Source organism: Postia placenta (assembly GCF_002117355.1).
Source record: "Postia placenta MAD-698-R-SB12 unplaced genomic scaffold POSPLAscaffold_14, whole genome shotgun sequence".
Classification (NCBI taxonomy): Eukaryota; Fungi; Basidiomycota; class Agaricomycetes; order Polyporales; family Adustoporiaceae; genus Rhodonia; species Rhodonia placenta.
The window spans coordinates 847,794-871,273 of NW_020169845.1; the positions used below are offsets into that span (position 1 = coordinate 847,794).

The window sequence follows — 23,480 nt, forward strand, 5'->3', positions numbered from 1 at the left end:
CACAGAAGCGCAGGTGTCTTTCCAAATCAATGATCATCTGATGAGCGGCCTCACCCCTGCTATGGACCTACACAAAACAAATTTGTGCGCAAGCGGGGTTGACGTGGAATTTGGAATCAACGGTGGGGAGCATGGTCCCGATGTGGCTGGACCGTCCGGCAAAATATCGCTACTGCCATGGTTTACCAAATAAAGCCGTTGGTTTCAGCGCCCACTCACCCCACCAAAAGTCCGATATGATATGAAAATAGCTGTCAAAGGCAAACAGATGGAAATAGAAGTCATCCACTGTGATTGCACGATAATCCACTGTTCGGCCAATTCGGGGGCGGCGCATATTTGTGACAGATCGCAGAATCTCAGGTCCACACCGCCGCCGTCAGGGTCAACATCAGGTACGACGCTTCTGCCGCCGGGCCAAAGGGAGATTTACGGATACGGCAGGCGTAACAGATTCATTTTTACGAGTAGTAGTCATATGTTGTGTTCAATTTGACGTCCCACGTGGCTGTGTATCTGAAATCGCAGGAATCTCCCATCAAGCTCCATTTATCACAACGAGTCAGGTGCGAACCTGCTCCCCAACCGTTCGTCTAGGCTCGGATTGTATGCTCCAGATCAGCGTCATTCAGTAGGCAGTAACCAAGGTACAGATGCTCCATCTAGATCTAGCCTTTGAGCTTCCCAAGGTACTACGTCAACCAAGTGTTCGACACTGGCCACGGGAATCCCCACCGGCCTTACATCCTCCATCGCAGGAGAAACTCGCAGGTCACTCGACGGAGGATGCGGAGCATGGTGTGCCGTTATTTTATTGCTTCGTGGTCCAAGTTTCATTCTGCGCAAGCTTACGGAGTGCGCATCATGGGTATAGGGTTGAGGAATTTTGCGCGTCTTGAACCTTACAACGCTTGATGTCGAAGAAGATTACTACCATTCCAATAAATATGCTATTCAGAGCCTAGACTTCGGTACGGTCCCCAATACATGTCTACCAAACTCTGCGTCCTGCGCGTATAGATTGATGTACAGCGGGCCCCCTGCATCGTCTTCTATGCCACTCTCGCTAGCATCACATTGATTTTCACCCGAATTGCTGAACGTCGGTAATCTGGCGACAAAGGTATTCCACCTTTCCTCTGAAACTATTGGTGCAGTGATGTAACGAGAAACATCCATGCGCCCGAGGAATTCCTCCAAACGTGGGTAGATGGCATCGACAGCGCGGTTCTCCATCTCTCGCTGGTCCTTCCTCGATAACCCAAGGTTCTCCACGTACCATGCAGAGTCTAGCTTGACACAGCTGGCAACATACATATCAATGAGGCACCGGTCTAGCTTGGCAGCGACAGCAGCATCGTAGGCCATCCGATGACCGATGGCCTGGATCAGGTTGAAGCATTCCGGCAGCACCATGCGATCGAAGTCATCGCTGCGATGATGTTTCATGCACACTAGTGCCGCGCGCAGCTCTGTAAATATTCCTTCCTCATGTTTTGCAAGGAAGCCTGTGGGGTCGTCTGTAGCTGGCATGCTGTACCTCTGTAGCAGGAGCTCGGTTGCGAAGCCTAGCTATCACTGTTAGTATTGAAGCTACAGTTACACATAACAATAAGCGTACGTATTGAAATACCAAGGAGGTCTCCTTCTGCGATGGCCGATCCACGCATGTCACTCTGCAAACCCTGACTAAGCAGCATCTTTAACTCAACACACTTCAGACTTACGTGAATAGCCGTGATCTGGTTCACTTCAAATAGGCCCTGTGCACCGCACCGGTCACCAAGCATCAGGTTCGCAGCCTGTGCGTGCTGAATCATGGTGACCTTGTGAATGGCGGCCATGGCATGCCTCACCCGGAAGTCGGCGGAGACATCCCGGAACAGTGCGATGGCCCTGGCGTGCATAGCATCCAGAACGAAGGATTGTGCGAGGGCAGTGATGATCGGCGTCTTCTGCGTCCTGAACTCGATGATTGGCTTCCGCCGTCCGTCCGGGTCCACAACAGTCCGACGCATGCTATACCGAGCAGCAATGGTAGACGCCACGCGCAAGGCGGGAGGACCGAACGAACCGAGCGCGATGGTTCCTACGGCGACTCTGGAGATGCTATAGAAGAAGGCCATCCGGGCGTCCTCTGGCTTATCGGCAGTGCCAAGAAGTGCCGAGTATGGAAGGCGGACGTGGTTGAAGTACGTCAGAGAATGGTTGAATGGACGAGCTCCTCCGCGCTGTGGAAGGAGTCTGGTGTGATGGTGAGATCGCCGCCCAAAGAATGCGCCAAACCACATACTTGCAGGTGACGCCGGGCGCCATTCTGTATCCATCATTGATGTCAACAACGAACGGCTTGATGCCGCAGTCCTCTCCGCGTATGATAGCCCGGGCAAAGACGATCGCGATGCATGGTATACCCACTGGCGCAGTTGGTGGCATATATCTGGTACCTAAGATTAGATCAAATGGCACTCCAATTAAACAATCGCAAATATACTTCGCTGCTCGTTCTAGGGGTGTGTGGAGATCGAATTCTCCATTTTCGAGTAGTGTAGCAGTAGTCTCCATATGTATGACGTCAAGACCATGGCCGACTTCTGTGAGGCAGAACATGCCTCTAAAAGAACGATGAAGATGTGAACGACCTCCCAGAATGAGCAGGACACTGACATGACTTCGTAAGCAAGGACAAGACGTAAGATGTCGTCAATGGCCGGCTGTTCTGGAGCAAACATCGCCAACGTCCCAGCACAACAGTTGTATTGCAGCGTCAACAAGGTAGCTGCTGCGCCGTCGACACCAAAGATTGGGTCTGAGTGCAGCTGCCAGAACTTGTGAGACAATGTGAGAATATCTGCTGGGGTCAAGGCTAGGAGTATGTCAGCGACGAAGAGCACTAAGACGCAATTTGACGCGGACATGCCATACGCCTTTGCCACTTGTTTGGCACGTTCATAACTTATGCGTGCACGATGTTGCAGGGGAATATCCTTAGTATGCGGCTGGAAAAGAGGGGTATGTGCGAGATGGTACGTTGGACGCATGTACTTGGGCGACATTGACTTGGGGAACAATGGTGGATACTCTTGTGTGTTTCTACGAGGCCAAGCCTGTTATATATTTAGCACGATTCTACTTCTGGCGGTGGAAATGTAAGCCAATGCTACACCCAGATAATGAACATCGATTGTAGACGCGAGAAATCTAGTCTCGTACCCAAACTCGCCGGATTTGCACCCCGCCAGCGCAAAAGTAGGGTGCGGATATGTCAGATCTTGGTACGAGACTAGCGGTGAGCTGCTTGAATGCACTGCAAATGACTACAGCGGAGCGCGCCATCGGATTGATGATGGATGGACGACACTAGATGTTCTTGGCCAGTAGATGCTCGGTGCCACGTTGGCTGGCAGATATATTTTATCAGAGGTACAACACAATCTAAACGGGATCACGTTAATGAAAAAGAACAGATTGATGGTAAGCTCAACCCACATTCGCTCCACTACATGTTGAGATTGTGCATCTGACCGATCAGAAAGGTCAAATCGTAACCTTTCTTGTGATGAAGACAACACGTACTGAGCATGAAATTCCGCCAAGATGTGTGTTGATAGACAATTTTGACGTGACGTGGTCCCGGATAACGCCCAACGCAAAGTGCCGCAACACAACGGGCGCCTATGTGATTGCAGGCGGTTTTCCGGTGGACTCGACCTTCGTCAGCCAAAGACAAGCACTGAACAGTTGATCTTGCTATAATCTATCTGATCCATCGTATCACCACGCTGTCTAGACGCTTTCTTGGGCTTGTTGAATATCACCATGAGCATAGCCAGATCCTTTGACACTGCGAAGGTTGTCAAATGCAAAACTCTGTATGCTACTATCTCGCGCTGACGGATCTGAAACGCATTCCGACGGTCGACATTCACGGCGAACAACATCTCAGATACTCGATGCGCTGATCGCCATGGCTTGAAGGAGGTGAAGGAGCGATCAGCCACTCCTGCTTGGCATACCCCTGGAAATCGCTATCCATTCTCCATCCCTGCAACCGTAAATGAGACTGCTCATCACGTGTATCTCCACCCGCTGCGTGGTGTCACCTATTAATCTGCTATGAGTTGTTGTTGTTGTTTTTCGTCTACTTGGAAGTATTCATTCTGACACATCTTACACACTTAGCTGCACACCATCATGTTGCGCTTCTGGAGCGGTCCTGAATATCCAGGGTCTATCAAGTTGAATTCTGGTACTTTCTTGCTCAATCCAATTGACACTGGGAGACCAAATCCCCTGCATCCCTCGTGAGTTACAAGCACTTGATAGTCGTATTACAGGATTAACGGCTCCAATTCGATCTAGACTTATTGTAGTCTTCGGATGGTGTAAGTCTGGCATGCATCCTCTCCCCATTTCATACTGCTTACTCAAGAAATATAGTGAATGCTGAACCTCAGTATTTGAAGAAATATATCGAGCCCATGCAAAAACTGTTTCCAACGTCAAGTATCGTGGTCATACGATCGGACAATTCGTTGTACTTCAAGCCAGAATCGTCCCTCGTATGCTTCTGTATGTGTCAGCCCTGCAGCCATGCTTAGTGTGTTCTAGGAAACGACCCTCGCGCCCGTCGTGCAAATGCTGCGGGGTGAACTGACTGGACCGACTCCAACCAGAGGTATTCTCCTCCATACGTTCTCAAATGGTCAAGCGTCCTGCCTCGCTATTCCGTGCTCTAAGGCTCACTTGACAATCTGTAGGAGGGGGCCTACAGGTCGTCAAGCTTCGCAGGGTCCTGTCGAGAATATCGAGTGCTTCGCCTACTGAAGACCCCTCGCCTCGCATCCCGACAGGCCTTGTGTTGGACTCCACCCCCGCGTCCGATCCCCTCCTGTCGTCCATCAGCACGTGGGCGCCCGAGCACCCCGTCCTACACGCGCTCGCGGTGCCGCCCATCGTCGCGCTCTACGCGGTGTTCATCGCGACGAACGCGCTCTGCGGGCACCCGCCGATCTTCCGCGAGCTCCGTGAGACGCTCAACACACCAGACCTGCTGCCGACTGTCACGCCGCGCACCGACGCTGCCGCGACGCCCCGGCTATACATCTATTCGGACGGGGATCGCGTCACGCCTGCGCACGAGGTCGAGGAGCACATCCGAGAGGCGCGTGCGCGAGGATTCGATGTGGACGCAGAGGGATTTGGCGCCACGCCGCATGTGGCGCATATGCGTGCAGACCCAGAACGGTACTGGCGCGCGGTCGTCAGGCTCTGGACGAGGGTTGTGTCGGCATCCCCTTGTTCCCCCGCGTTGGCATCACTGTAGCCATCTTGTTGTGTTTGGCCTGTGCCGAGGAATGCGATGGTGCTTGATTCCTGTTTCCTACCTAAAGGCGAGTACTGCGCTAGCACAAGACCGGTGTCATATTTCGACATTCTGAGAAGAAGAATGGCCTTCTTCTATTCGGTGCGGTGTGATAGTTGAGCCAAGTTCTTTGCCGGCGTCATCTCCGAGAGCGCCCATTTGGCTGAGCGTTGTGCACCGCGTGTGCTGCTTGCCAGAATACAACTGTCATCGCTTTCGCATGCATCGCGGATATGTACGCACGTGTTTCGTCAGGCCCACGTCATCCGACTTTGAGAGCGAGGCTGGGGGCCCCGACTCCGAAGTAGCTGTCACTCGACAGGAATGTGTCAGTCTCGCAGATATCGAAGCCCTGCCAAATAGAGCACAGGCAGACCTGTCCAGTCCGGCCACCGCTTCTATCTATCATCGTAATGTAACTCGGCGGTGCCATCATCTGTTGTCCGGCGCGGAGAAGCATAACAAAAAGTAAAACAAGGGGCCTCAAGCGAGACTGTCTGCTCTGTGATCAACACGACCATCCCCTGGCCTCGATCCGCCGGCTTCACTACCATCCCTTGACTGCGACCTGCCGGCTTCATGTGGCGCGTTGAACACGCCCCTGCGAGAGTGCGATATACCAGCGTCCGAATAGCACATTCTGATGCACCATCATGATCGCTTAGCAGACACACAGCACGGCGAACGTCCGATGACCGGGAGTGTGCGGCCTCGCCTGTGTGCGGCCATCGTTACCGCTGCTCTTCCATTCAATCGCGCGCGCTCTCAGTTGACACTCAGACCCATCGACGCTAGCCCGGAAATTGCGAACGAGGCACTGATCGTGATTGAGCAAGTCGCAACCCTTCCGCCGGCAAGATCGCGCTGGCCAGTCCCGTCGTCGTCTTCCCGGTGGCTGAGCCTGCTTGTATTGATCTGTTTACCCTTGTTCCCCAAGCCGGTGTTTTCGCGGAATGGCGTCTAGTCACCACGAACCCCGCGGCACAAGATCGAGATCAAGTTGACATCAAATTCGAGCATGCCCCATTCGTCCATTTGTCTGCAGGACCCCGCACACCCGACGAGAGCCTCACAGCACGCATTGACTCGGGAATATATCCAATCATCCAGCACCGTCCACACCAGCACATAAAAATGAAGGAGAGTGGACTGATTACATAGCCACTGGAGACGTGTCAGGCGACCGGCACCTCGCCCCGCCTGACCATCGCCGAGAACTCGGACAGGCCGAACTTCCAGTTGAAGAGCCATTCCTGTGGAGCACGCCGTATCGCACGCATTCAGCATGGGCATACCGCCTCTTCCCTGACGCAGGACGCAGGGGAGTGAGAAACGACACTCACGAAGCCGGGCATTCCGACCAGCTTGTCGACCAGCCAGCACATCCAGGTGTACGAGCCCGCCCAGAGCCACGCGCGCGGATGCGGCTTGACGATCTCGCTGATCACGCGCCGCGCGAACTGTGCGGGCTCCATCACGCCGTCTGCAGAGGCGCGGTGAGTCTTGTCCAGCGAGCGCGAGGAGCAGGAGCAGAGGGAAGGGACAAGGACGCGCACCCTGGATCGGCTTCACGCGCTTCTCCGTGTACAGCGGCTCATAGGGCTTGTACATCGACTTGTCGGGGAGGTAGTGCATGTGCGGCTTGACGATATTCGTTTTGACGCCGCCCGCGATGACCTGGGGTGAGGGACCGAGTTACTGACTGCATACGCGCAAGCACACGTCAATGGACTCCTCACGGTCGTCACTTTTACGCTGGGGCGATTGGCGGGGCAAAGTCAGACGCGGGCAAGCGGAGCAGCACGGGAGTGATCGCTCACTTGAAGGGCGCGAGCTCGAGGCGGATGGTGTTGCCGAAGGCGGCGAGCGCGGCCTTGCTCGCGTTGTATATCGCGCAGAACGGGAGCGGCATGATGCCCCCCACGCTGCCGATCTGGAGGATGCGCCCGTCGCCAGACGCGATGAGCAGGTGCACGAACTCCTGCACCATGCAGACGGGCCCGATGAAGTTGACGTCCATGCAGTCCCGCACCTCGGATATGGACATGTCGATCACGGGCACGAGCGGGCCTTGCAGCATCGGCCAGTGAGAAGGGGGCGTGGAGCACACGGGACGCTCACGCACCTTGCCCGCTGTGCGAGCACCAGTGGACGTGAGGGTCAGTTGAACGCAAACGGGGCCGCAGAGACGTGGACGCACGCGTTGTTCACGAGGATGTGCAGCTTGCCGCCGGTCATGGCAGCAACAGCATCGCGGACCTTGCGGATGTTGTCGACGTCGACGACGTCGAGACTCATCGTGGTGGCGCCAAGGCTCGCGAGCTGCTCCATGGACTCGAGCCGCCGTGCAGTGGCAATGACGTGATATCCTGCTCCGCGTGGTGAGCTCCCGGGCCTCTGAGGTCTAGATACGGGGTGCGCGCACCTCTCGAGATGAGCTCGATGGCGAGCGCGTGACCGATGCCGCCGGCGCTGCAGCCGGTGATGAGGGCGTACTTGGGGACGGCGGAGGATGACATGGGAATAGGACGCAGGCGGAGGGGGGAGGCAGGTTTGCGTGCCACGGCCAATCGAGGGCTGCAGGAAGGCTGTGCTGATGCGGGGGCGAAGGCATGATGAGAGTCGATGGAGAGGGTGGACAGACGCGCGTGCGGCCGCCGGCTCGGGCTGAGCGTCCTCGAGCACGCGAGGTTACGGGGTCTCGTCTCTGTGTCTGCCTCCACGCGTGGTTCGTGATCTCAGAGCTTCACTGCTATCACGTACTCCCTGTTCTCCGTCGACGTTCATCTCATCGAGTTGGCCCCAGTAGTATGCCAACACGGCTGCATGCAAAACTGCACATCGCATACTAGTCTCGCGTGGAGCAAGCAGCTGAGTTTCTGTGAGATCGGTAGAATCTAACAAACACCGATTGTTTCTTCGAATGGTCTCGTTCTAACCGAGAACCCAAGTCATAATCTTGTCCCCACGAACGCTGGTAAATGTCCTTCCATAGACATCGAACTTCCACGGACGACGCTACAAGAACATTCTCTGAGACATCATATGCAGATTGTGCACATGCCATCTCGCCGAAAAGTCCTCTGAGAAATGACTACATGCTTCTATTGCCATTCGTGCGCAGTGTGTCCTCATTCCTATGACTGTCGTCTTGGCGTGACATGGTGCTTTCTATTTAATTTGATCATTACACTGAACCTCTCACACACTTGTTGTATCGCCACTATGTCGCCATCATCAACGTCAGTTCGATGCCCTTTCACGTCAAGGCTCTTGCCTTTATAGGTGTCTTCTATTACGTTATCCGACGTGGCCGGTGGAATATGAGTTGTTGTTCTGATTGTCCCATGGTGCAGGGACATGTGTCGCTCCGGCCGTATTTAATGTACACGACATATCCTGTGTCAGTCCTATCTGTCGAGAACGGGCGAAGACAACATGCTACCTGTTGCGGAGTACAAGACGTCCTGACCGCATATCAACTTGGACCCTATCAACGGCCATGCATTGATTGTGTGCTGCTGTGGTAGATGTCGTGATAGACGAAGGGGTCCCTGTTGTGTCAAACATTCACAACCGGCGTTCTCAGTGTGTCCACGTTGATGATCAATACCTGCTTGTGGCGCAAGTGTGTCAATTCGACTTACAAGCCTATCTGCGAAGGCCCATGTTCACTCATGATCGATTTCCTGGAGGAATCACTAGTGCCTGGCCGCTCAATGCGCGCACGGTGCTGTGCATGCTTGTGCACAGGAAATCGCATCACCAATGGTAGCCATCGCGAAACAGATATTAAGCAGCGCAATTGGACGAATACAAGCGCCCTCGCAGTGTCTTGTACTTTTTCAACATGCCAACTCTCATTCCTCTTGACGATCTACTCGGGGTGGAGTTCATTGGCGTGATCTTATCTACAGTGTGCGCTCAACCCTTTCCCCTCCGAGGACCCGTCGCTTATGCTTCTTTGCACAGGGTCTATGGCATAACGTGCCTGCAGGTCTACCTCTATTATACGTGTCACTGTGGCGGCGACGGCTTGTTCACGAGACTATACGTGCGTCCACGCTCAATTCTCACATGTATGATTAGTCAGGATGCAGGCTGATACGTCGCACAGGTTGGTGCAGTGTGGTAACTCGGCACTATCCTACTTCTCCCATCGCAACCTTGACCATGCGTGCGCTCGTACAGGCTCATAGATTCCCTCCACGTTGCGCTCCTCGTGACGGCTTACTACTGGTATACCGTCACCAACTTCGGCGACTATACCGTCCTGGCCGCCGACACATGGTGCGCACTTACAGACCTGCTGCTGCTGCTGTTGCTCTGATAGTTGGGGCGCGTCCGTAGGAGTCTCGCGGTAATATCGCGATCCTCCTACATTCTTTTTATCCTATTAACCTCCGCCGCAGGTATCAGTAACTATAGGGGTGCGTCGCCCGCTGCGTCATGCATCATCACGTCTGATGAACCTTGCAGGAGCTTCTCAGCGGACTAGTGCAATGGTACGGGCCGTCCGTATACACGCCTGAACGCGGACACTGATAGCACACGCTCCAGCTTCTTCGCCATGCGTGTGTATAAGCGTACGTGTGCTCCCAGTCGTGGATCGCGACTGCCAGCGGACGCTGACTGTCGTGTCAGTCAGCGAGAGACAGCTCCCGATCCCGATTGCAGCCGTGCGCCTCTTCCTTCCTGTGTTCGTGTGACTCTAGTGCAAATGACCGTTGCAGTTCATCCTCAGCGCGACACAAGTAGGTGCGGACCTTTCCTTTCCTGTTTGTTGTCGCAGCGTCCTGAGAGCAGCCGTCACAGCGTGTGGCATCGGTAATGACTCGCAATCCCTCTCAGCGACGCACACTTACCCAATTCGCCCTATGTGGTGCTCTAGGATACGCGGTAGATGGGCAAGTTCTCCCGAGACTGCTAGTGCGCCCTAGGCATAATGCTACATTCGTCGTGACAGATTCCGCGACCGCAGCTCCGCCGCGCCCAAAAACGCACTCGTTGAGACCCTCTTCGCCCGTACGTATGCCCGTGTCCCTGATGATATTTCCATCTAGGCCTTCACCATCAGCGGCCTGTCAGCGGGCATCGCCTGCGACTCGCTAATTGCCGCCAGCATCATCTACTACCTCCAAATTCGGCGGACCATATTTCCTAGGTAATGATCACACTCCGAGATGCATGGGCGCATACGAGATATTGAGGATCTGCATTACTGTCTCAGGACAAACAGGGCGATCAACCTATTGATCACATATGCACTAAACACGTGTGAGTGATGGGGATCGGTAATGTACCAAGGCTGGATAACCTGACCGACACACGCCCACTACACACAGGTCTCTTGACGACGTACGTCGACCCCAAATGTTTGCGGTGCTGCATGGGCTTACCGCACGGCTTATGACTACTGCTTTCCTTACTGCCGCAGAGTGTTCACAGCTATCACCTTGGCCCTCGTGAGTTCCCAAGCCTGCTCGATGTTCAACAATAGTCAAACAAGTCTGTAACCCGCAGTGGGTCAAATTAGATAGCTCACTGGTATTTACGGTGTTCTACTTCACCTTGGTCAGGCGTACGTCCGAGCATCGCGTCTTCCCGTTCAACGAGGCTCACATTCTTGCTGATGCAGTCTATTCGTGCTCGCTCATGTCAACGTCTGTCTCCTGAGGCTCCGGATACTCACCTTTGTGCTGACACGTCGTACAGGCTCAATTCGCGGGGCAACCTCCGGGAGGCGCTCGACGGGCGCACAGTGGAGCTCGTCGGGCTACAGTCAACCACCGCAATGACGAGCGCAAACAGCGAGAGCACCGTGCGGACGCCAGGAGGCGGGGCATGGGGAAAGCAGTCTTCCTCTGCCCCCGCTTATTACGAGATGGATATCGACGGCGGACAGAAAGATAGCACAAACGTATGAAGTGCATTCCATCGATGATCTACTTTTTGCATCAAGGGTCTACTGTGTACGGGCATCATCTGATGATGTGGTTTGGAGATCGGAAAGCAAGAGAGACGATAACAATGAGTTTGTATCTTTAGCAAGAAATCATGTTATACACCGATATCCTGAGTATGCCAAGTTGAAGAAAGCGTCGTAGGTTCCGCTCATGGTAGGGAACTACATACCAGTTCCACTAACTGAACTGCACACTGGCCGCTCAAGCAGTACCGAAACATGTGACTATGCCTCATGTATATGATATTGACAGTGTATGTATCAATGTCGAGCTAAGGCTGCCACATTTGGCCTTCGAAGTGGAGTCACTTTCAGGATAGGCATGCGAACCAGATAGGGCACACACGCACGATTTTCTCTTAGTATCAATGTAATATCACCCACCCCGGAAACGAGTCGTCCTTGCGGGTTCGTGCCGGTACAAACACCACTCATTGTATTGCACTGAATATGTTCACAGTTGTAGAAAAGACCTCAACCCATCGACTGACACAATAATTATGAAAACTATGCAGTGGTTCGTGAACCCGAGGCTTGCGAACGCGGCTATGAGCAACTCCTTCCCAACCATACTATGCTTTACCAGTGGATGCCCCCCTCGATGGCCAGGTTTGTGATGCGAAACAACTGGGCACTCCCCTGCCCTCGAAGTTATGTGGACACCTATGTTTTTGTATGCCTGCTTCCACCTCCAAGTGGAATCAGAGCGAACGGATGAGTCGTTGAGGAGTCCCTTCTTTCGAGGCGATGTCACGCCCGAGAGCACGATGGCCACGACGGACGCGAGCGGAGTTACAAAATCGACCTGTCGATCACAGCGGGGCCACACACCACTGAGCAAAAGTTCAGGCCCCGGCCCTGTGAGCCGAGCGGACCTCTGAATCGGTATCGTCACATTGATGTGACGAAGTGTTACCTGGCCATCAAGAGGGGGGGCCATCCACTGGTACCACCATAGTAGTATACTACATGCAAGAATTGATCCTTTTGTTTGGAATATCAAATTCAGATCAAGTCTTGTGAATGGCACCTCAAGAAAAACCTGAGATTGATCACCACGTGCAGTGACATTCACAAGCCCAGTAATCCACCTCTGTTTGCAGAAACGAGATAGGCCGATCCATGATCTGGTGCCACATCTAGAGCCACACTGCTTAAGGCCCAATTATCCATATTCGTGTGCCAGAACATCGTCTCTGGAATTCTACAAGGGGACGAGTGAGTATGACTGCTAATACATTCACAAAGGAAAATGTTCCGTCGGGCAAGTATATGTGACCTCTCTCCCGGGGCCTGCAAAGACAAGAAGAGACGGTGTTCGAAAGATCGAGGGGAACCAAGAATAGCGATTAGGAAGGTCGAGTTCTGAGCACGGCACGAGGTGTCAAGAACCGTCGAGCAAGCGCGCCTCGCGTTATCTCCACAGAAGGCTAGAGAACGTGAGCTCAAGCAAGCCGATCCACATACAGGGCGGTTGTGTCATCAGTTCTCAGTGCGAGTCGCGCCAATTCTCCTTGGTAGACTCGAGGCGGCAATATCTCAGCCCATGTGCGTGGCCATCTCGCTTGTATTGTTCTCGGGCGATTAGGGTGCTCAGTACGTGGGCTGTTTGGAGTGCGAGGCCGAGCAAACGGGCAGCAATGCAATCATTGAGCTTGTCCGGCGAGGAAGCGATGGCGTAGAAAGCAATCACCTGATCGTACAGGGACGTGTGGGTTTTCCTCGCTGTCCTTAGGCAGGTCTCATGTCTTTGTACAGCCGTGCTAGATTACTTGTGTACACGGGCACGCCGTTCGTCGATAGACCAATCCCTGGACGCTGTATGGGACCGCTCGTCGGTGGAATACGTATGAAGACGGTCTACCTGTCCACTAACGGGATCAATTGAATCTCGAGGTCATAAGCGGAATCTGGGCTTATGACTCAGAGGACGCCAAAATACGGAGGTGACAGTCTTGGGGACATCATCAGTGACTTGTAGTCTGCGGTCAAAAGAATCGACCTACAGCTCATGGAATCTTTCTCACGCCATTGACGAGGACAAACTATAAGCTCGACCAGAAGCTGTGCACTAAGTCGCGATCGTCCAAGAGCAGGTATATAAGTGCAGCGCCACAATTGGGTTGAGCTATCGTGCAGGGTTGTGATGTACTACTTCTCGTAGCACACCCGACCTAGCCGTGGAACTGGATCAGGAAAGCATGCGTAACCCAACAGATGCGTCTCTTACCTAATCCTTGCCGCCGCCACCGACTGAATTGCAGATGCGACTGCTAACGATAATGCATTAAGGTGTCTGAGGTGGTCAACAGGATGAGTCAAATTATGCACATGACCAAGAAATACCGGCCGATTGTTGTGAGCATACAACATGTAGCTTGGAAATTGCAGCAATAAATCCTGAGCCTCGTGTGAGATGAAGTACCAGATGTGCGTGAAGTAACCTACCATCAGCCCCTCTTAGATTGACGGGTGCATCATACACGAAGCCATGTACCCCGCCAGCATTCTCTCGAAAACATCGCCTGTCTTGTCTGTCATCTCGTCAAGCAGCGCCATGTACGCATAGAAAGCTCAACCACAAATTCTGCAAAGTAGTATCAGCTGCCATGCCTGGTCATTTCAGCAGAGATAGGAATTACGATTCTGTCTGAAGATCAAGGGTGCCGCTGGTGATTGCAGAATCGAAAGTCGGAGAATATGATTTGCGGGAACGATCAGCATCGTGATCCCACATGCTTGCAGTCTCCATATTCCACAGATCGACTGCCGCCTCCTGCTGGCTGAAGACAAGCGGATTTCCATACGAAGAGCCGATGCCCAAGGGTTAGTCTACGGCGGGTCGACGAAGCTCTCCAAAAGACCAATCTGAATGTTCATGACCTGATGAGGGCATGCAAACCGTGACAGAATCAGGTATGTGGTTAAGTGTCAAACTCGGGACCGTGTCTGTAAAGCATTTCAATTTGGATAAGAGAACGTCAGTCAAACTTTCTCCTGCAAATCGACCAGAGAATGTACCTTGACAAATAGTTCTCCCCCATGCCAAGTTCTTGTATGACACGTAGGATATCACCGGCTTCCTCCTGTCAATTAGTGAGCAACTCTGCGTCCTCAGGTTCCGCAGGCGGTCCCATCGTCCACTCATCTCGAGCTTGATCACAATCCAGACACCACTGACGGACACTGACTGTGCGTTGAGCATTTTCATCCGCGATGTAGGCCTGTCTGCCCAGTCTGGTATCGCCATAACGTTTCCTCTTTATCCCTGAGACAATTGGCCGGAACAGGCGAGGAAAGCGGACAGTGTCGTCATCCAACAGGGAAGAGCAATATTGCTTCCTGGGGAGGCGGAAGTAACCATCAGGAAAAGGTGTGAGCTCGCCTGTTGCCCATAACCGCCTGTCAGGTATTACCTCCATAGGCAGGGGGCACGTTAACGAGCCATGCCATAGGATGATGGTGTACACATGATTGATCTCCTTGTGGGGCAGCAGCTCCCGCAAGACATGCTGATAGTGGAGTGGTCGCCTGCTCAGTTTCTGGCCCGCTCGAACTACCATGGGATCGAGATCGGCGTCCAGTTTGTGGCATCCAAGCGATCGATATGAGCATGGGGCTGTCATGACGGAAGGTATGATGGTGTGATCCATTGTCGTGCACGAGTCTGGAGGGTGCTCGTCCTCTGCGATAATGCAATTAACTGTACACCTGCGTCACCATAAGCACAGCGATTGGCGAAGACGACACATAATACATACAGCGCAATACTCCAAATTCTCTAAATGATCAGGATGGGGTATCATCAATAAGCGGTTCGTCTCCCAAAGTTCACGGAGGTCACGTCGGAGTGCATGTGATATGTAAGGCTACAAAGAACGGGTAGAACAATGAACGATACTCACGGAATATGATATTCTCAGGTGTATGACAACGGAAGGCGTCATAGTCAGTTTGCATATTGAACATCATATACTCGATCTCCAGAGCCACCTTGTCATCCACAAGGCCAATGTAGTAGTCACGTCTACTCACCAGTCGCTGAGGCGTATCGGGAGGCAGGATATAACACGCCTCTACATCAGCAGATACGCAGCCGGTGATTATGCATCTCGGGTGAGGTCCGAAAGGAATGCTGGCCTCGACCTTGAGCGCATCGCTTGTAGGGACCGAGCGTACGGTGCACGTCAGGAGTAAAGCTGATGTGACCGTTCATTTTTTGCGTTGAGTATTTCTCGAGTTCAGTAGTGACGATGGTGTAGCACCAACAGCGTGCGCCACCCCACACAAAAAAGGCCACACTATTTAAGGTCTGCCTATGGGAGACAACATGTCAAGCTATTAAAACTCTGACATTGAGTCTAACGGAATATCTAAATACTTCTGCCCTCTCACCACAGCCATTGTGAGCACTCAGGTGCACTATGATATGAGATACACAATCATGCGAACTTGCAGTCTAAAGTGGAGGCTAGCGTCTACCACAATTAGCGGGATTTAGTTAGTCTCCTGTGAGCAGAGTAGATACTAGGTACGTTCAAAATTGCCGCTTAAATCTCGCTGGAAAACAAGCGACTTTTCGCTGCTTTTGAGCGCCCAAATGTGGCTGAAGGTCGCTGGAAGGTCGCTGAAAGTGTCACACATGACTAAGCGTGATGCAGCCGTGATTTGATCACGTTTTCGGTTCGCGAAGGGCTGACTAGCTAATCAGGATGGTGAATCATGCAAGCGTGACATAGCCATAAGCCAAAATCTGCGAGCGCTTGCGCCGAGCAGTCGCTTATTTGTCGCTGTTCGAGGAGGGGAGCTCAGATTCTGCTCGCTGCTTTTGGACGCTTAAATGCCGCTTGTTTTCCAGCGAGATTTAAGCGGCAATTTTGAACGTACCTAATTTCTTCAACATGCGCGGGCTACGGATATCTAGATTTAGTTGAAGTGAGGTAGGCGTCTACCTCAAATATCCCGGCGCTTGTGCGTCTTATTCGGTAACCACCATCATCAAGCTCGTTCAAGTTGAGTACGTACGTACTCGAGTCATTCGACTGTTCATGGCTCGAAAAATTCTCCTCCGCCTTCAATACATCTTGGTATTAATTCTAATGCTCCGCTGGTGAGCAACATAATTCATCTAGACCCATCACCTTGTACGATATTGGGACACATGGCTATTACCGACCTTCCGCCCGAGCTACTCGTAGCCGTCTTCAGCCTGCTCATGGCCGCAGATCTTGTCAATGTGAAGCAGGTATGGTGTATCTTTGGTTCGTTCATATTGTCCGCAGAAACATACAGTCCGATTTTGCAGGTTTGCCGGCTGTTCTTAGATGTTTTGAAAACTCCCTGCAGCTACAGTATATCATTGAACTGGAACTGTTAGGAATGTCTGACAATCCACCGTGCGGCCTTCCAACTTCCACAAAGCTACATAGGCTGCGAGAGTTGGCACGATCCTGGCGAGACATGCGATTTACGCCTGGTATATCCTTGCCCGCGGCGGCGAGTAGGGTCTACGCGTTCTCGGCCGGCGTCTTCGCCCAAGTCAATTCAAAGGGGGTATCGATGTAGTACAATTACCCTCTCTCCTAATGAACAGAGAAGAGCGCCGATGGACAGTCAAGCCCACAGACGTACTTAACGATATTGAGGCCATATACCTAGATCCCTCGCAAGACCTCTTGGTTGTGGTTGCGCCTGGATTGAGCATTACGTCCGCACCCGAGTGGAGGCTTCATTTACTATCTTTAACTGGACCCGGAACTCCGCATCCTCTTACGTCTGAGCCGTGTCGGACGTTTGGCGATATCTACGGTTTCGACAGCAATTTTTCAATGCACATCGAAGGCGACATCTTGGGATTCTTCCTGAGTCCCGGCTTTGGCTCAGTGCGGTGTATATGCTCCTGGAAATCTCCTAGCGTGGTGCTCGACGTGAGTGACTTTCGCCCTCTGCCGCAATCCGCCGGTAACGCTCTCGCATTAGTAGGACTTCTGCACTGGCTTTGGCGACAGCTTCCTCAATGCGTCATTCTTGTTTCTGGACGAGAGCCACTTCATCGTGCCGGATGATGGATATTTAAGCGTTTATTGCATTCACGACAAGTATATCTATATCAGAAAACCCCGCTGCGTGTTGAGGTTGCCATCGATACATCACAAAGGCCTTCGCCATAGTGTTCGTCTTTGTACACACACCGTCACAGGAATTGGGCCACACGATGCAAGATACCCCTTCTCTTCGTCACGCCAGCGGGCGTTGATCGCCGTTTCGATGGACGTGCCATGTCCCACGGAGACGATGGTGCTCGCAGAAACCATTATCATATTTATTCCAGTAATGACAATTTACTCGATCCTCAATCGCACAGATGCCTATCGATGTCCTAATACTGCGCTGGACCTTGCGTGGGACGAATGGGGCGTCAAAGGCACGCGGGCTGTGCGTAGGCCGTCAGATACAGTGTGTCTCAGCGTGTGTGGCACCAAGACAATAGTTACTTATAAAGACAAGGAGACATTTTCGTTGTGTACATTCGATATCAACCAAGGCTTGGCTCCCCACGGTCGACAGGGTGCTGTCACTCCTGCAGGTTGGCACGACGCCGCGCTTGTGACTATGGACGACTTGGGCGGTGATGACAGGCACGGACTTCCTGCGAGCGGACTTCCCCCCGGGTTCGAAATGGAGACGGGTAGAATGTGCATGTCCTGGATTACAGAACCTACCACGTTACCCTCAACCGGGATGCCACCGCAGATACTGTTGGATACGGTCACGTCGACGCTGCCTTACCGTCTCAGCGAATGGCGTATGTGCGCAAAGGGAGCTGTGGAGCCAGAAATCGTCACGGGAGAGGATGTGATCTTGATTCAGGTGTGCCATCTGCGTGGTCGATTTCGTGCATTTGTTGATCCGCACTCTCCAGACTTTCCATCACGATCAACGGCAGTGGACAGTCCTGAATGCCGTGATCGGTCCGGATCCCAGTGACGACAGGAATCATCCAAACCCTAGCGGCCAAGAGGCGGTTTAGGTATCGTGTCGTTATTCGCCACTTCGCGACGCGACACGACATCGATGGTTCGGAGAGGTACGCAATACGGGCGGTATGGTATTTTGAGGATGTCTGCCACATTCTGCTTCGTGTCCTGCGTGATGAGCATCGAGATACGAACATGATGTGCTGTGCTCCCTGCACATACTTTCCTACCGTAGGATGAAAAGATCGGTGGGGCTGAGGGTGTTGAAAACATTCGAAACTCGAATATCCTGCGAAATTGGATTGCTTCGTCTTACCATGTGATAAACGACCGAAAACTCATATCGTACACACACCTTTACGGACAACCAGACGTGGATGCATTCTATGAGGACAAGCCCATAGACATACTGCAAGGTCAACGAGCAATATGGCAATTGCGGACTTACTGGTGAGGCAGTTGCACACGGTTGTCCCCTTCGTGAATGGTAAACGAACAGCCTCTATAGCACCAAAGTCGCATAAGGAATCGTCTATAGCAAGGATATCGGCCCCTGTATGATAGAAGCAGGACTAGTATACGCAGGTATCATGTGCGACATCCGGTGTGAGTACAGTACCATGCGTCCGTTAGTAGTAACATTCCATAAGATGCCCGGCCACAGAAAAACACAAGAATAGCACAACCCACCCGCCTCCAAAGACACACTGGGCCATACAACGCTACAGCAATCACTCGCAACACGGGTAGTGTCACGGCGTGCGCGCCGTACTATAGCACCGTCAACACCCCGCCGAGAACGCACATCGCCATCGCACTGAGCACCGCCATGATCTGCAGCGAGGAGTCCTGCACCGCGCGCCACCCGGTCCCGCCGCTGCTCGACCCTGCGAATGTCGTCGCAAACAGATCTGTGGGGTTCGGCGCACCAGAGATGGTGACGGTGGGCACGCCTGACGCCGGCGTCGTCGTACTCCCGTTGCTCGTGTTGGCGATCGCAAAAGACGGAGACGAGGCGTAGAGGATGCCGTGGCTCGAGTTGACAAACATAACATAGTAGTCGTCCGCAGCGGGAACATTTTGCAGGTAGACATTCAGGCTGCTCATCGAGGCAGGTACTGGGCGCATGTCTCAAGGTTAGGCAACGAGACCGCGTGGGGCAAAGCGTACCGTTGTGTGCGATGTATGTGAGCCCTGCTACACTCAATCGCTGCATCTCGACATCAAACTCGTCGATGCCGTCCAACAAGCCCTTTGTCCATGATAGGAGGTTCGTCTGGCCGTTGACCCATTCTACGCCTGTTGTCGGCGAGTTCACGGCCCAATCTGTGTAACGACTGTTCAGCGACTTGTCCTACTGCTCCATAGAGTGCTCCCTACTAACAATCTGCCTTCGCAAATGGTATGAGATACCAAGCAAGCAAGAAACTCAGAACGCTGGGGGGAATCAGAGAGAATAGCCGGAAGTGCATGGCGGAGAGCGGTCCTCAGGTAAGCGCTAGCAATGTGGGGTGTAGCAATTATAGCCTAGCAGTGTCGCTAACGAGCGTTTATAACAAAAGACGGTCAGCAGCGCGATGCGTGCAGGCGAAGAGAACCCAGGAGGAGAAGAGGAGAACGCTGCTCGTCGCTGCCCATGCCGTCGCCGTCGCCGAGCCCAATTTCCACGCCGGCCCTCTGTTGTTTGCCTCTGTTTGCTCACGCCTATTCTTTGCCGCCGCCGATGTAGCGGACAACGGGCAACTCTCCCCGGCAGTCTTTAGTACTCGCCGTCGAAGGGCAGAGAGTAGCGTAGATGTGCACTCATATCACATAGTACAGTCTTTATAACATTGCAATTCGTTCGCGCGCACTCTACAGCACGTCATTATCCTTCCTCGCGTCACAGACAAGTCAATATCCATTCCAAGCTGGCCCACGCGGCGAATATCCCCGCGCTAGCCCGCATTACACACCGGCGATTCGCTCTGGATCTGTGAAGCCGACACGTCAGTGAAACATCATGAAGCCGTGCATACTGGTAGCACAGGCCTAGCACCGGGGAATGGGACGGTATGGCAATGATGACTCACCCATGGCTGATCTCTGCTCAGATTGTACTTCTTTGGCGGACGCACCCAACACGCGATTCGGTCCGCCTCTTTCTCGCTTCGTAGCGGGAGCACGATCCCAAGTTCGTAGTTTGTGATCTACAACCGGAGCACTGACGTGTCAGCACTGGTTTAGTATAGCAATGGTCTGAGCATGAACAGAATCTACATAAGATCCTTTGCCCGGATAGGCAATGGACGGTGCTGTGCGTTACCCATGCGAGACGCCGCATGCAGGCCCAGATTTATGTACTGAAGAGATAGACCACTCACGTTCAGTATAGGATTGAACGCCGACCCTGAGAGCGTGCCCCATGCCGAGGGCGTGAAGTTATGCGATCCCACGTATATCCACCCTATGAGCGCACTCGGGACGTCTTCCTCTGTCTCGCTCTCTGTTTCGCTCTCCTCTGTCTCGCTGCTCGAGCCGTTTCCTGACGTACCCGATTTCGCGCCAAAGAGCCCGAGGATCATCTACATCTGGCAGTAAGCTTCCCAGACGACGACGCAGCCGCATTGGGCTCACCTTCGAGTGCATGAGGATGCCTCCGCGCTTGCTTCGCGACTGGTGGAAGAGCTCGCGCGGGAACTTCGCGCCCTCCCACTGGTTCCGGCGGCAGAACATCGTGCCCCCGCCCTGTCCATCAATGCAGGTGTCAGTTTCCTCCCCAGTAGCTCAGGTTGGCGAGGACGAAGGGAAAAGCACACACTCGCTCGCCCAGCACGCTCTCGCGCACATACTGCAGTGTCGGGAAGAGGATCTTGATCGGCGGGTACGGCAGCTTCGCGCGGCGCGACTTTGGCGCGTCGAGCCACGTCTGCGCGGACTCGCCGCGTGCGGAACAGTAGAACTCGTTCACCCATTGTGTGCTGTATGTCCCGATAGACGATCCCTGCGAGGAAAGTCTGCGTCTCCAGAGGTTCAGTCAGTGAGGAGGCATGTCCAAGCGCACCTGGCATTCAAGCACGAGCTCCTTGCCCTTCTCAGCCATCGCGCCCATGTCGCGCAGAACTTTCATGAGCGCGGTGTGGCCAGTAAGGACGACCTATATTACCGTTAGTAGCGAGTGACAGCTCTGACAGCACCGATGATACCTTGGGCCAGCTCTCGTGCTTCCCAGCGATCGATGGGACGAGGCGCGCTTTCACTTTGGAAAAGTCATAGTGCGTGCGAAGCTCCTCAATGCGCTGCAATGGCAGGTTGGGATGCTATACGTGGAAATCAGAACGTGATGTAGGCACGATCCTAGAGTGACAGTCTAGCTCTCACGTCATTGCGCAGATGCGATACCAATGCTGCTGGTACATTCAGCGCCCGCAGCACGCGTCCCATGGCTGTCGGAAAATCCTCTGCTTTCGGGTCATGTGCGATGGGAGCAGACCGTCGCAGAACGTCCTGCACCCAAACGGTCTGAGAACGAGGTAGCAATGTCAATAACGCTTAGGTCCAGCTTCTGGGGGCTTACATTCTCAATATCCCGCCAATCGTGTTGGATCATATTTGCTGTCGAGATAGCTACACGTAGTCGACGTGATTTATAGAACAGCTGCTCCTCTCATTAGGAATGTCAATCGGCGAATTACTTATCAACGCACCAGCATAAACTGATTCGTATACTCCGAATCTCAGCGGGTGAATTGGCAGTGCATATAAAGCTGACCTTCATGTGCATGCAGCCCATGCCATTCCGTAGAAACGGCGTCGTCTTGATCCAATTCGGCAGGATTGCCTTGATCGTCTCCTCACCTGCGCATGTCAAGCACAACAGACTAGCCATCTGGTATATTGCGCACCGGACTGGTCCTGCGCGACCGCTATCACTGGCGTGGTAGGACTGAACATAGAGTACAGCCACGGATAATCGTATACATACGACGAGACGATCGCAAATTCTATCTCGTCTCTCTGCAGAGATCAGCACATCATAGAAAAAATATGTGGCTTATAACGTACCGGTGCAAGGATCTCTGACAGTAGGAACAGAGGATATTTGTTCGTGGCTGGGTCTACATGCGCATTGGCGGTTTGCCTTACTTCGCCATCCCAGAACATATGTCCCGCAGCGGTATTTTGCGATGGTCCCGCCTGCCCGCTTGTACTGTTGTTCGGACGCGCACTGGTCGTGGCACTGGAAGAAGCATCATAGTCGGTCCTGCGTGTCTGATGGGGAAAAGGGGAAAGATGTTGCCTCTTCGCTCTATGTCCATCATCTGCGTCTGGAGTCTCCACATCTACTTCAGGGCGCAGCCGTTTCTGCCGGGCCAATCGCTCTCTCTCCAATTGAGCGCGTTCGGACAGAAAGCTCGTTGCAGTTTGAGTTTGGGTTAGCTGAGGTGGAGGCGATTCGGATGCAGCAGGACTTGTGGGCTTGTGGCGCGCTTCCTCCTGCTTGGAGGCTTCAATGGCTCGTTGCAGCTCGGCTTGAAATCGCCGCTCTTCGTCATCTCCTTCATCCTCGTCATCGCTGATTGTTATCACTTCTGTCGGCTCAGATTCTGCGGGCTGTTGCCTAGTGGAAGACTCTTGGAGGCTCAGCGCGATCGCCCTACGAGCAGTTAGTCGAGTAGTAGAGAGCAGTATGATGAGAGCTACTTCGCGATATCTTCATCTTCAGAGTTATACATACGTTAGACTACAGTGGTTTTTCCTCACACCTTAGCAGATCAGTAAGGGTGCGAGTCGGTTGACGAACAAGGCGATTCTACAGTCAACGCGGCGCGCCGGACGGCAGCGTGTATTAGGGCGCGACGCGTCTATCACGGGACTTACTTTCTGCACACGAGAACAGGCGCCTATTGGTGGTCCTACAAACGCACGGCGAGAATACGAACTACCTTGCGCGCGATTACATACGGTTTGTATTTAATCTCATCGAATCTACCCCCGAGAGCTTTCCTAAGCGTTCAAAAAAAATCTTGCTATGTTGTGGTTCGGATAAATCCTGCGACGACGTATTGGCCAAGAGGCCTGCGGCTGATCAGTCCTGGAGGTGAGCCATCATGAAGAACTGGCATTCTTGCCAATATAATACCAACACTTTGAACTGAAACTGCGATTGTCCTCCTATTTATCAGTAGTGGTG

The 23,480-nt window shown here is 53.1% G+C and overlaps 9 protein-coding genes across 9 annotated transcripts; 5 read left to right on the forward strand and 4 right to left on the reverse strand.

The window, feature by feature from the left end:
- Window positions 1–954: 954 nt before the first annotated feature.
- Window positions 955–3,041, reverse strand: POSPLADRAFT_1049358 (hypothetical protein; the record flags this gene model as incomplete). The annotated part of the gene is made up of 7 exons (XM_024479728.1): window positions 955–1,568; window positions 1,622–1,676; window positions 1,728–2,244; window positions 2,294–2,440; window positions 2,495–2,614; window positions 2,668–2,866; window positions 2,921–3,041. The coding sequence occupies 7 exons, from the start codon at window positions 3,039–3,041 to the stop codon at window positions 955–957; spliced, it is 1,773 nt and encodes a 590-aa protein (XP_024335406.1).
- A 1,153-nt stretch (window positions 3,042–4,194) lies between these two features.
- On the forward strand, window positions 4,195–5,326 carry POSPLADRAFT_1060510 (hypothetical protein; the record flags this gene model as incomplete). Its single annotated transcript, XM_024481271.1, has 5 exons — window positions 4,195–4,304; window positions 4,363–4,385; window positions 4,441–4,562; window positions 4,612–4,705; window positions 4,761–5,326. The coding sequence occupies 5 exons, from the start codon at window positions 4,195–4,197 to the stop codon at window positions 5,324–5,326; spliced, it is 915 nt and encodes a 304-aa protein (XP_024335407.1).
- A 1,319-nt stretch (window positions 5,327–6,645) lies between these two features.
- POSPLADRAFT_1152385 (hypothetical protein) lies at window positions 6,646–7,884 on the reverse strand (the record flags this gene model as incomplete). Its single annotated transcript, XM_024486649.1, has 6 exons — window positions 6,646–6,867; window positions 6,938–7,042; window positions 7,105–7,120; window positions 7,186–7,481; window positions 7,562–7,737; window positions 7,791–7,884. 6 exons carry the CDS (start codon window positions 7,882–7,884, stop codon window positions 6,646–6,648), a joined length of 909 nt encoding a protein of 302 aa, XP_024335408.1.
- A 1,331-nt stretch (window positions 7,885–9,215) lies between these two features.
- On the forward strand, window positions 9,216–12,676 carry POSPLADRAFT_1153190 (hypothetical protein; the record flags this gene model as incomplete). Its single annotated transcript, XM_024486721.1, has 13 exons — window positions 9,216–9,283; window positions 9,363–9,419; window positions 9,557–9,655; window positions 9,926–9,951; window positions 10,099–10,119; window positions 10,332–10,390; window positions 10,429–10,529; window positions 10,596–10,646; window positions 11,081–11,285; window positions 11,446–11,468; window positions 11,791–11,943; window positions 12,517–12,548; window positions 12,579–12,676. The coding sequence occupies 13 exons, from the start codon at window positions 9,216–9,218 to the stop codon at window positions 12,674–12,676; spliced, it is 993 nt and encodes a 330-aa protein (XP_024335409.1).
- Window positions 12,677–12,748: 72 nt separating this feature from the next.
- Window positions 12,749–13,012, forward strand: POSPLADRAFT_1153458 (hypothetical protein; the record flags this gene model as incomplete). Its single annotated transcript, XM_024486745.1, has 1 exon — window positions 12,749–13,012. A coding segment is annotated over one exon (264 nt), but the record flags the coding sequence as incomplete, so codon positions are not given.
- Window positions 13,013–16,491: 3,479 nt separating this feature from the next.
- Window positions 16,492–17,395, forward strand: POSPLADRAFT_1049362 (hypothetical protein; the record flags this gene model as incomplete). Its single annotated transcript, XM_024479729.1, has 4 exons — window positions 16,492–16,575; window positions 16,677–16,891; window positions 16,924–17,257; window positions 17,339–17,395. The coding sequence occupies 4 exons, from the start codon at window positions 16,492–16,494 to the stop codon at window positions 17,393–17,395; spliced, it is 690 nt and encodes a 229-aa protein (XP_024335411.1).
- A 547-nt stretch (window positions 17,396–17,942) lies between these two features.
- On the forward strand, window positions 17,943–18,360 carry POSPLADRAFT_1060513 (hypothetical protein; the record flags this gene model as incomplete). The annotated part of the gene is made up of 2 exons (XM_024481272.1): window positions 17,943–18,200; window positions 18,253–18,360. The coding sequence occupies 2 exons, from the start codon at window positions 17,943–17,945 to the stop codon at window positions 18,358–18,360; spliced, it is 366 nt and encodes a 121-aa protein (XP_024335412.1).
- A 428-nt stretch (window positions 18,361–18,788) lies between these two features.
- Window positions 18,789–19,896, reverse strand: POSPLADRAFT_1184939 (hypothetical protein). The gene is made up of 3 exons (XM_024489112.1): window positions 19,692–19,896; window positions 19,478–19,633; window positions 18,789–19,425 (listed from the first exon to the last, which is right to left on the reverse strand). Exons 1-3 carry the CDS (start codon window positions 19,777–19,779, stop codon window positions 19,079–19,081), a joined length of 591 nt encoding a protein of 196 aa, XP_024335413.1. The 5' UTR covers window positions 19,780–19,896; the 3' UTR covers window positions 18,789–19,078.
- A 348-nt stretch (window positions 19,897–20,244) lies between these two features.
- Window positions 20,245–23,022, reverse strand: POSPLADRAFT_1060515 (hypothetical protein; the record flags this gene model as incomplete). The annotated part of the gene is made up of 14 exons (XM_024481273.1): window positions 20,245–20,280; window positions 20,380–20,496; window positions 20,671–20,871; window positions 20,924–21,034; window positions 21,108–21,290; window positions 21,351–21,443; window positions 21,493–21,606; window positions 21,668–21,808; window positions 21,864–21,944; window positions 21,994–22,002; window positions 22,059–22,144; window positions 22,192–22,303; window positions 22,352–22,943; window positions 22,991–23,022. The coding sequence occupies 14 exons, from the start codon at window positions 23,020–23,022 to the stop codon at window positions 20,245–20,247; spliced, it is 1,908 nt and encodes a 635-aa protein (XP_024335414.1).
- Between the last annotated feature and the right edge of the window lie 458 nt (window positions 23,023–23,480).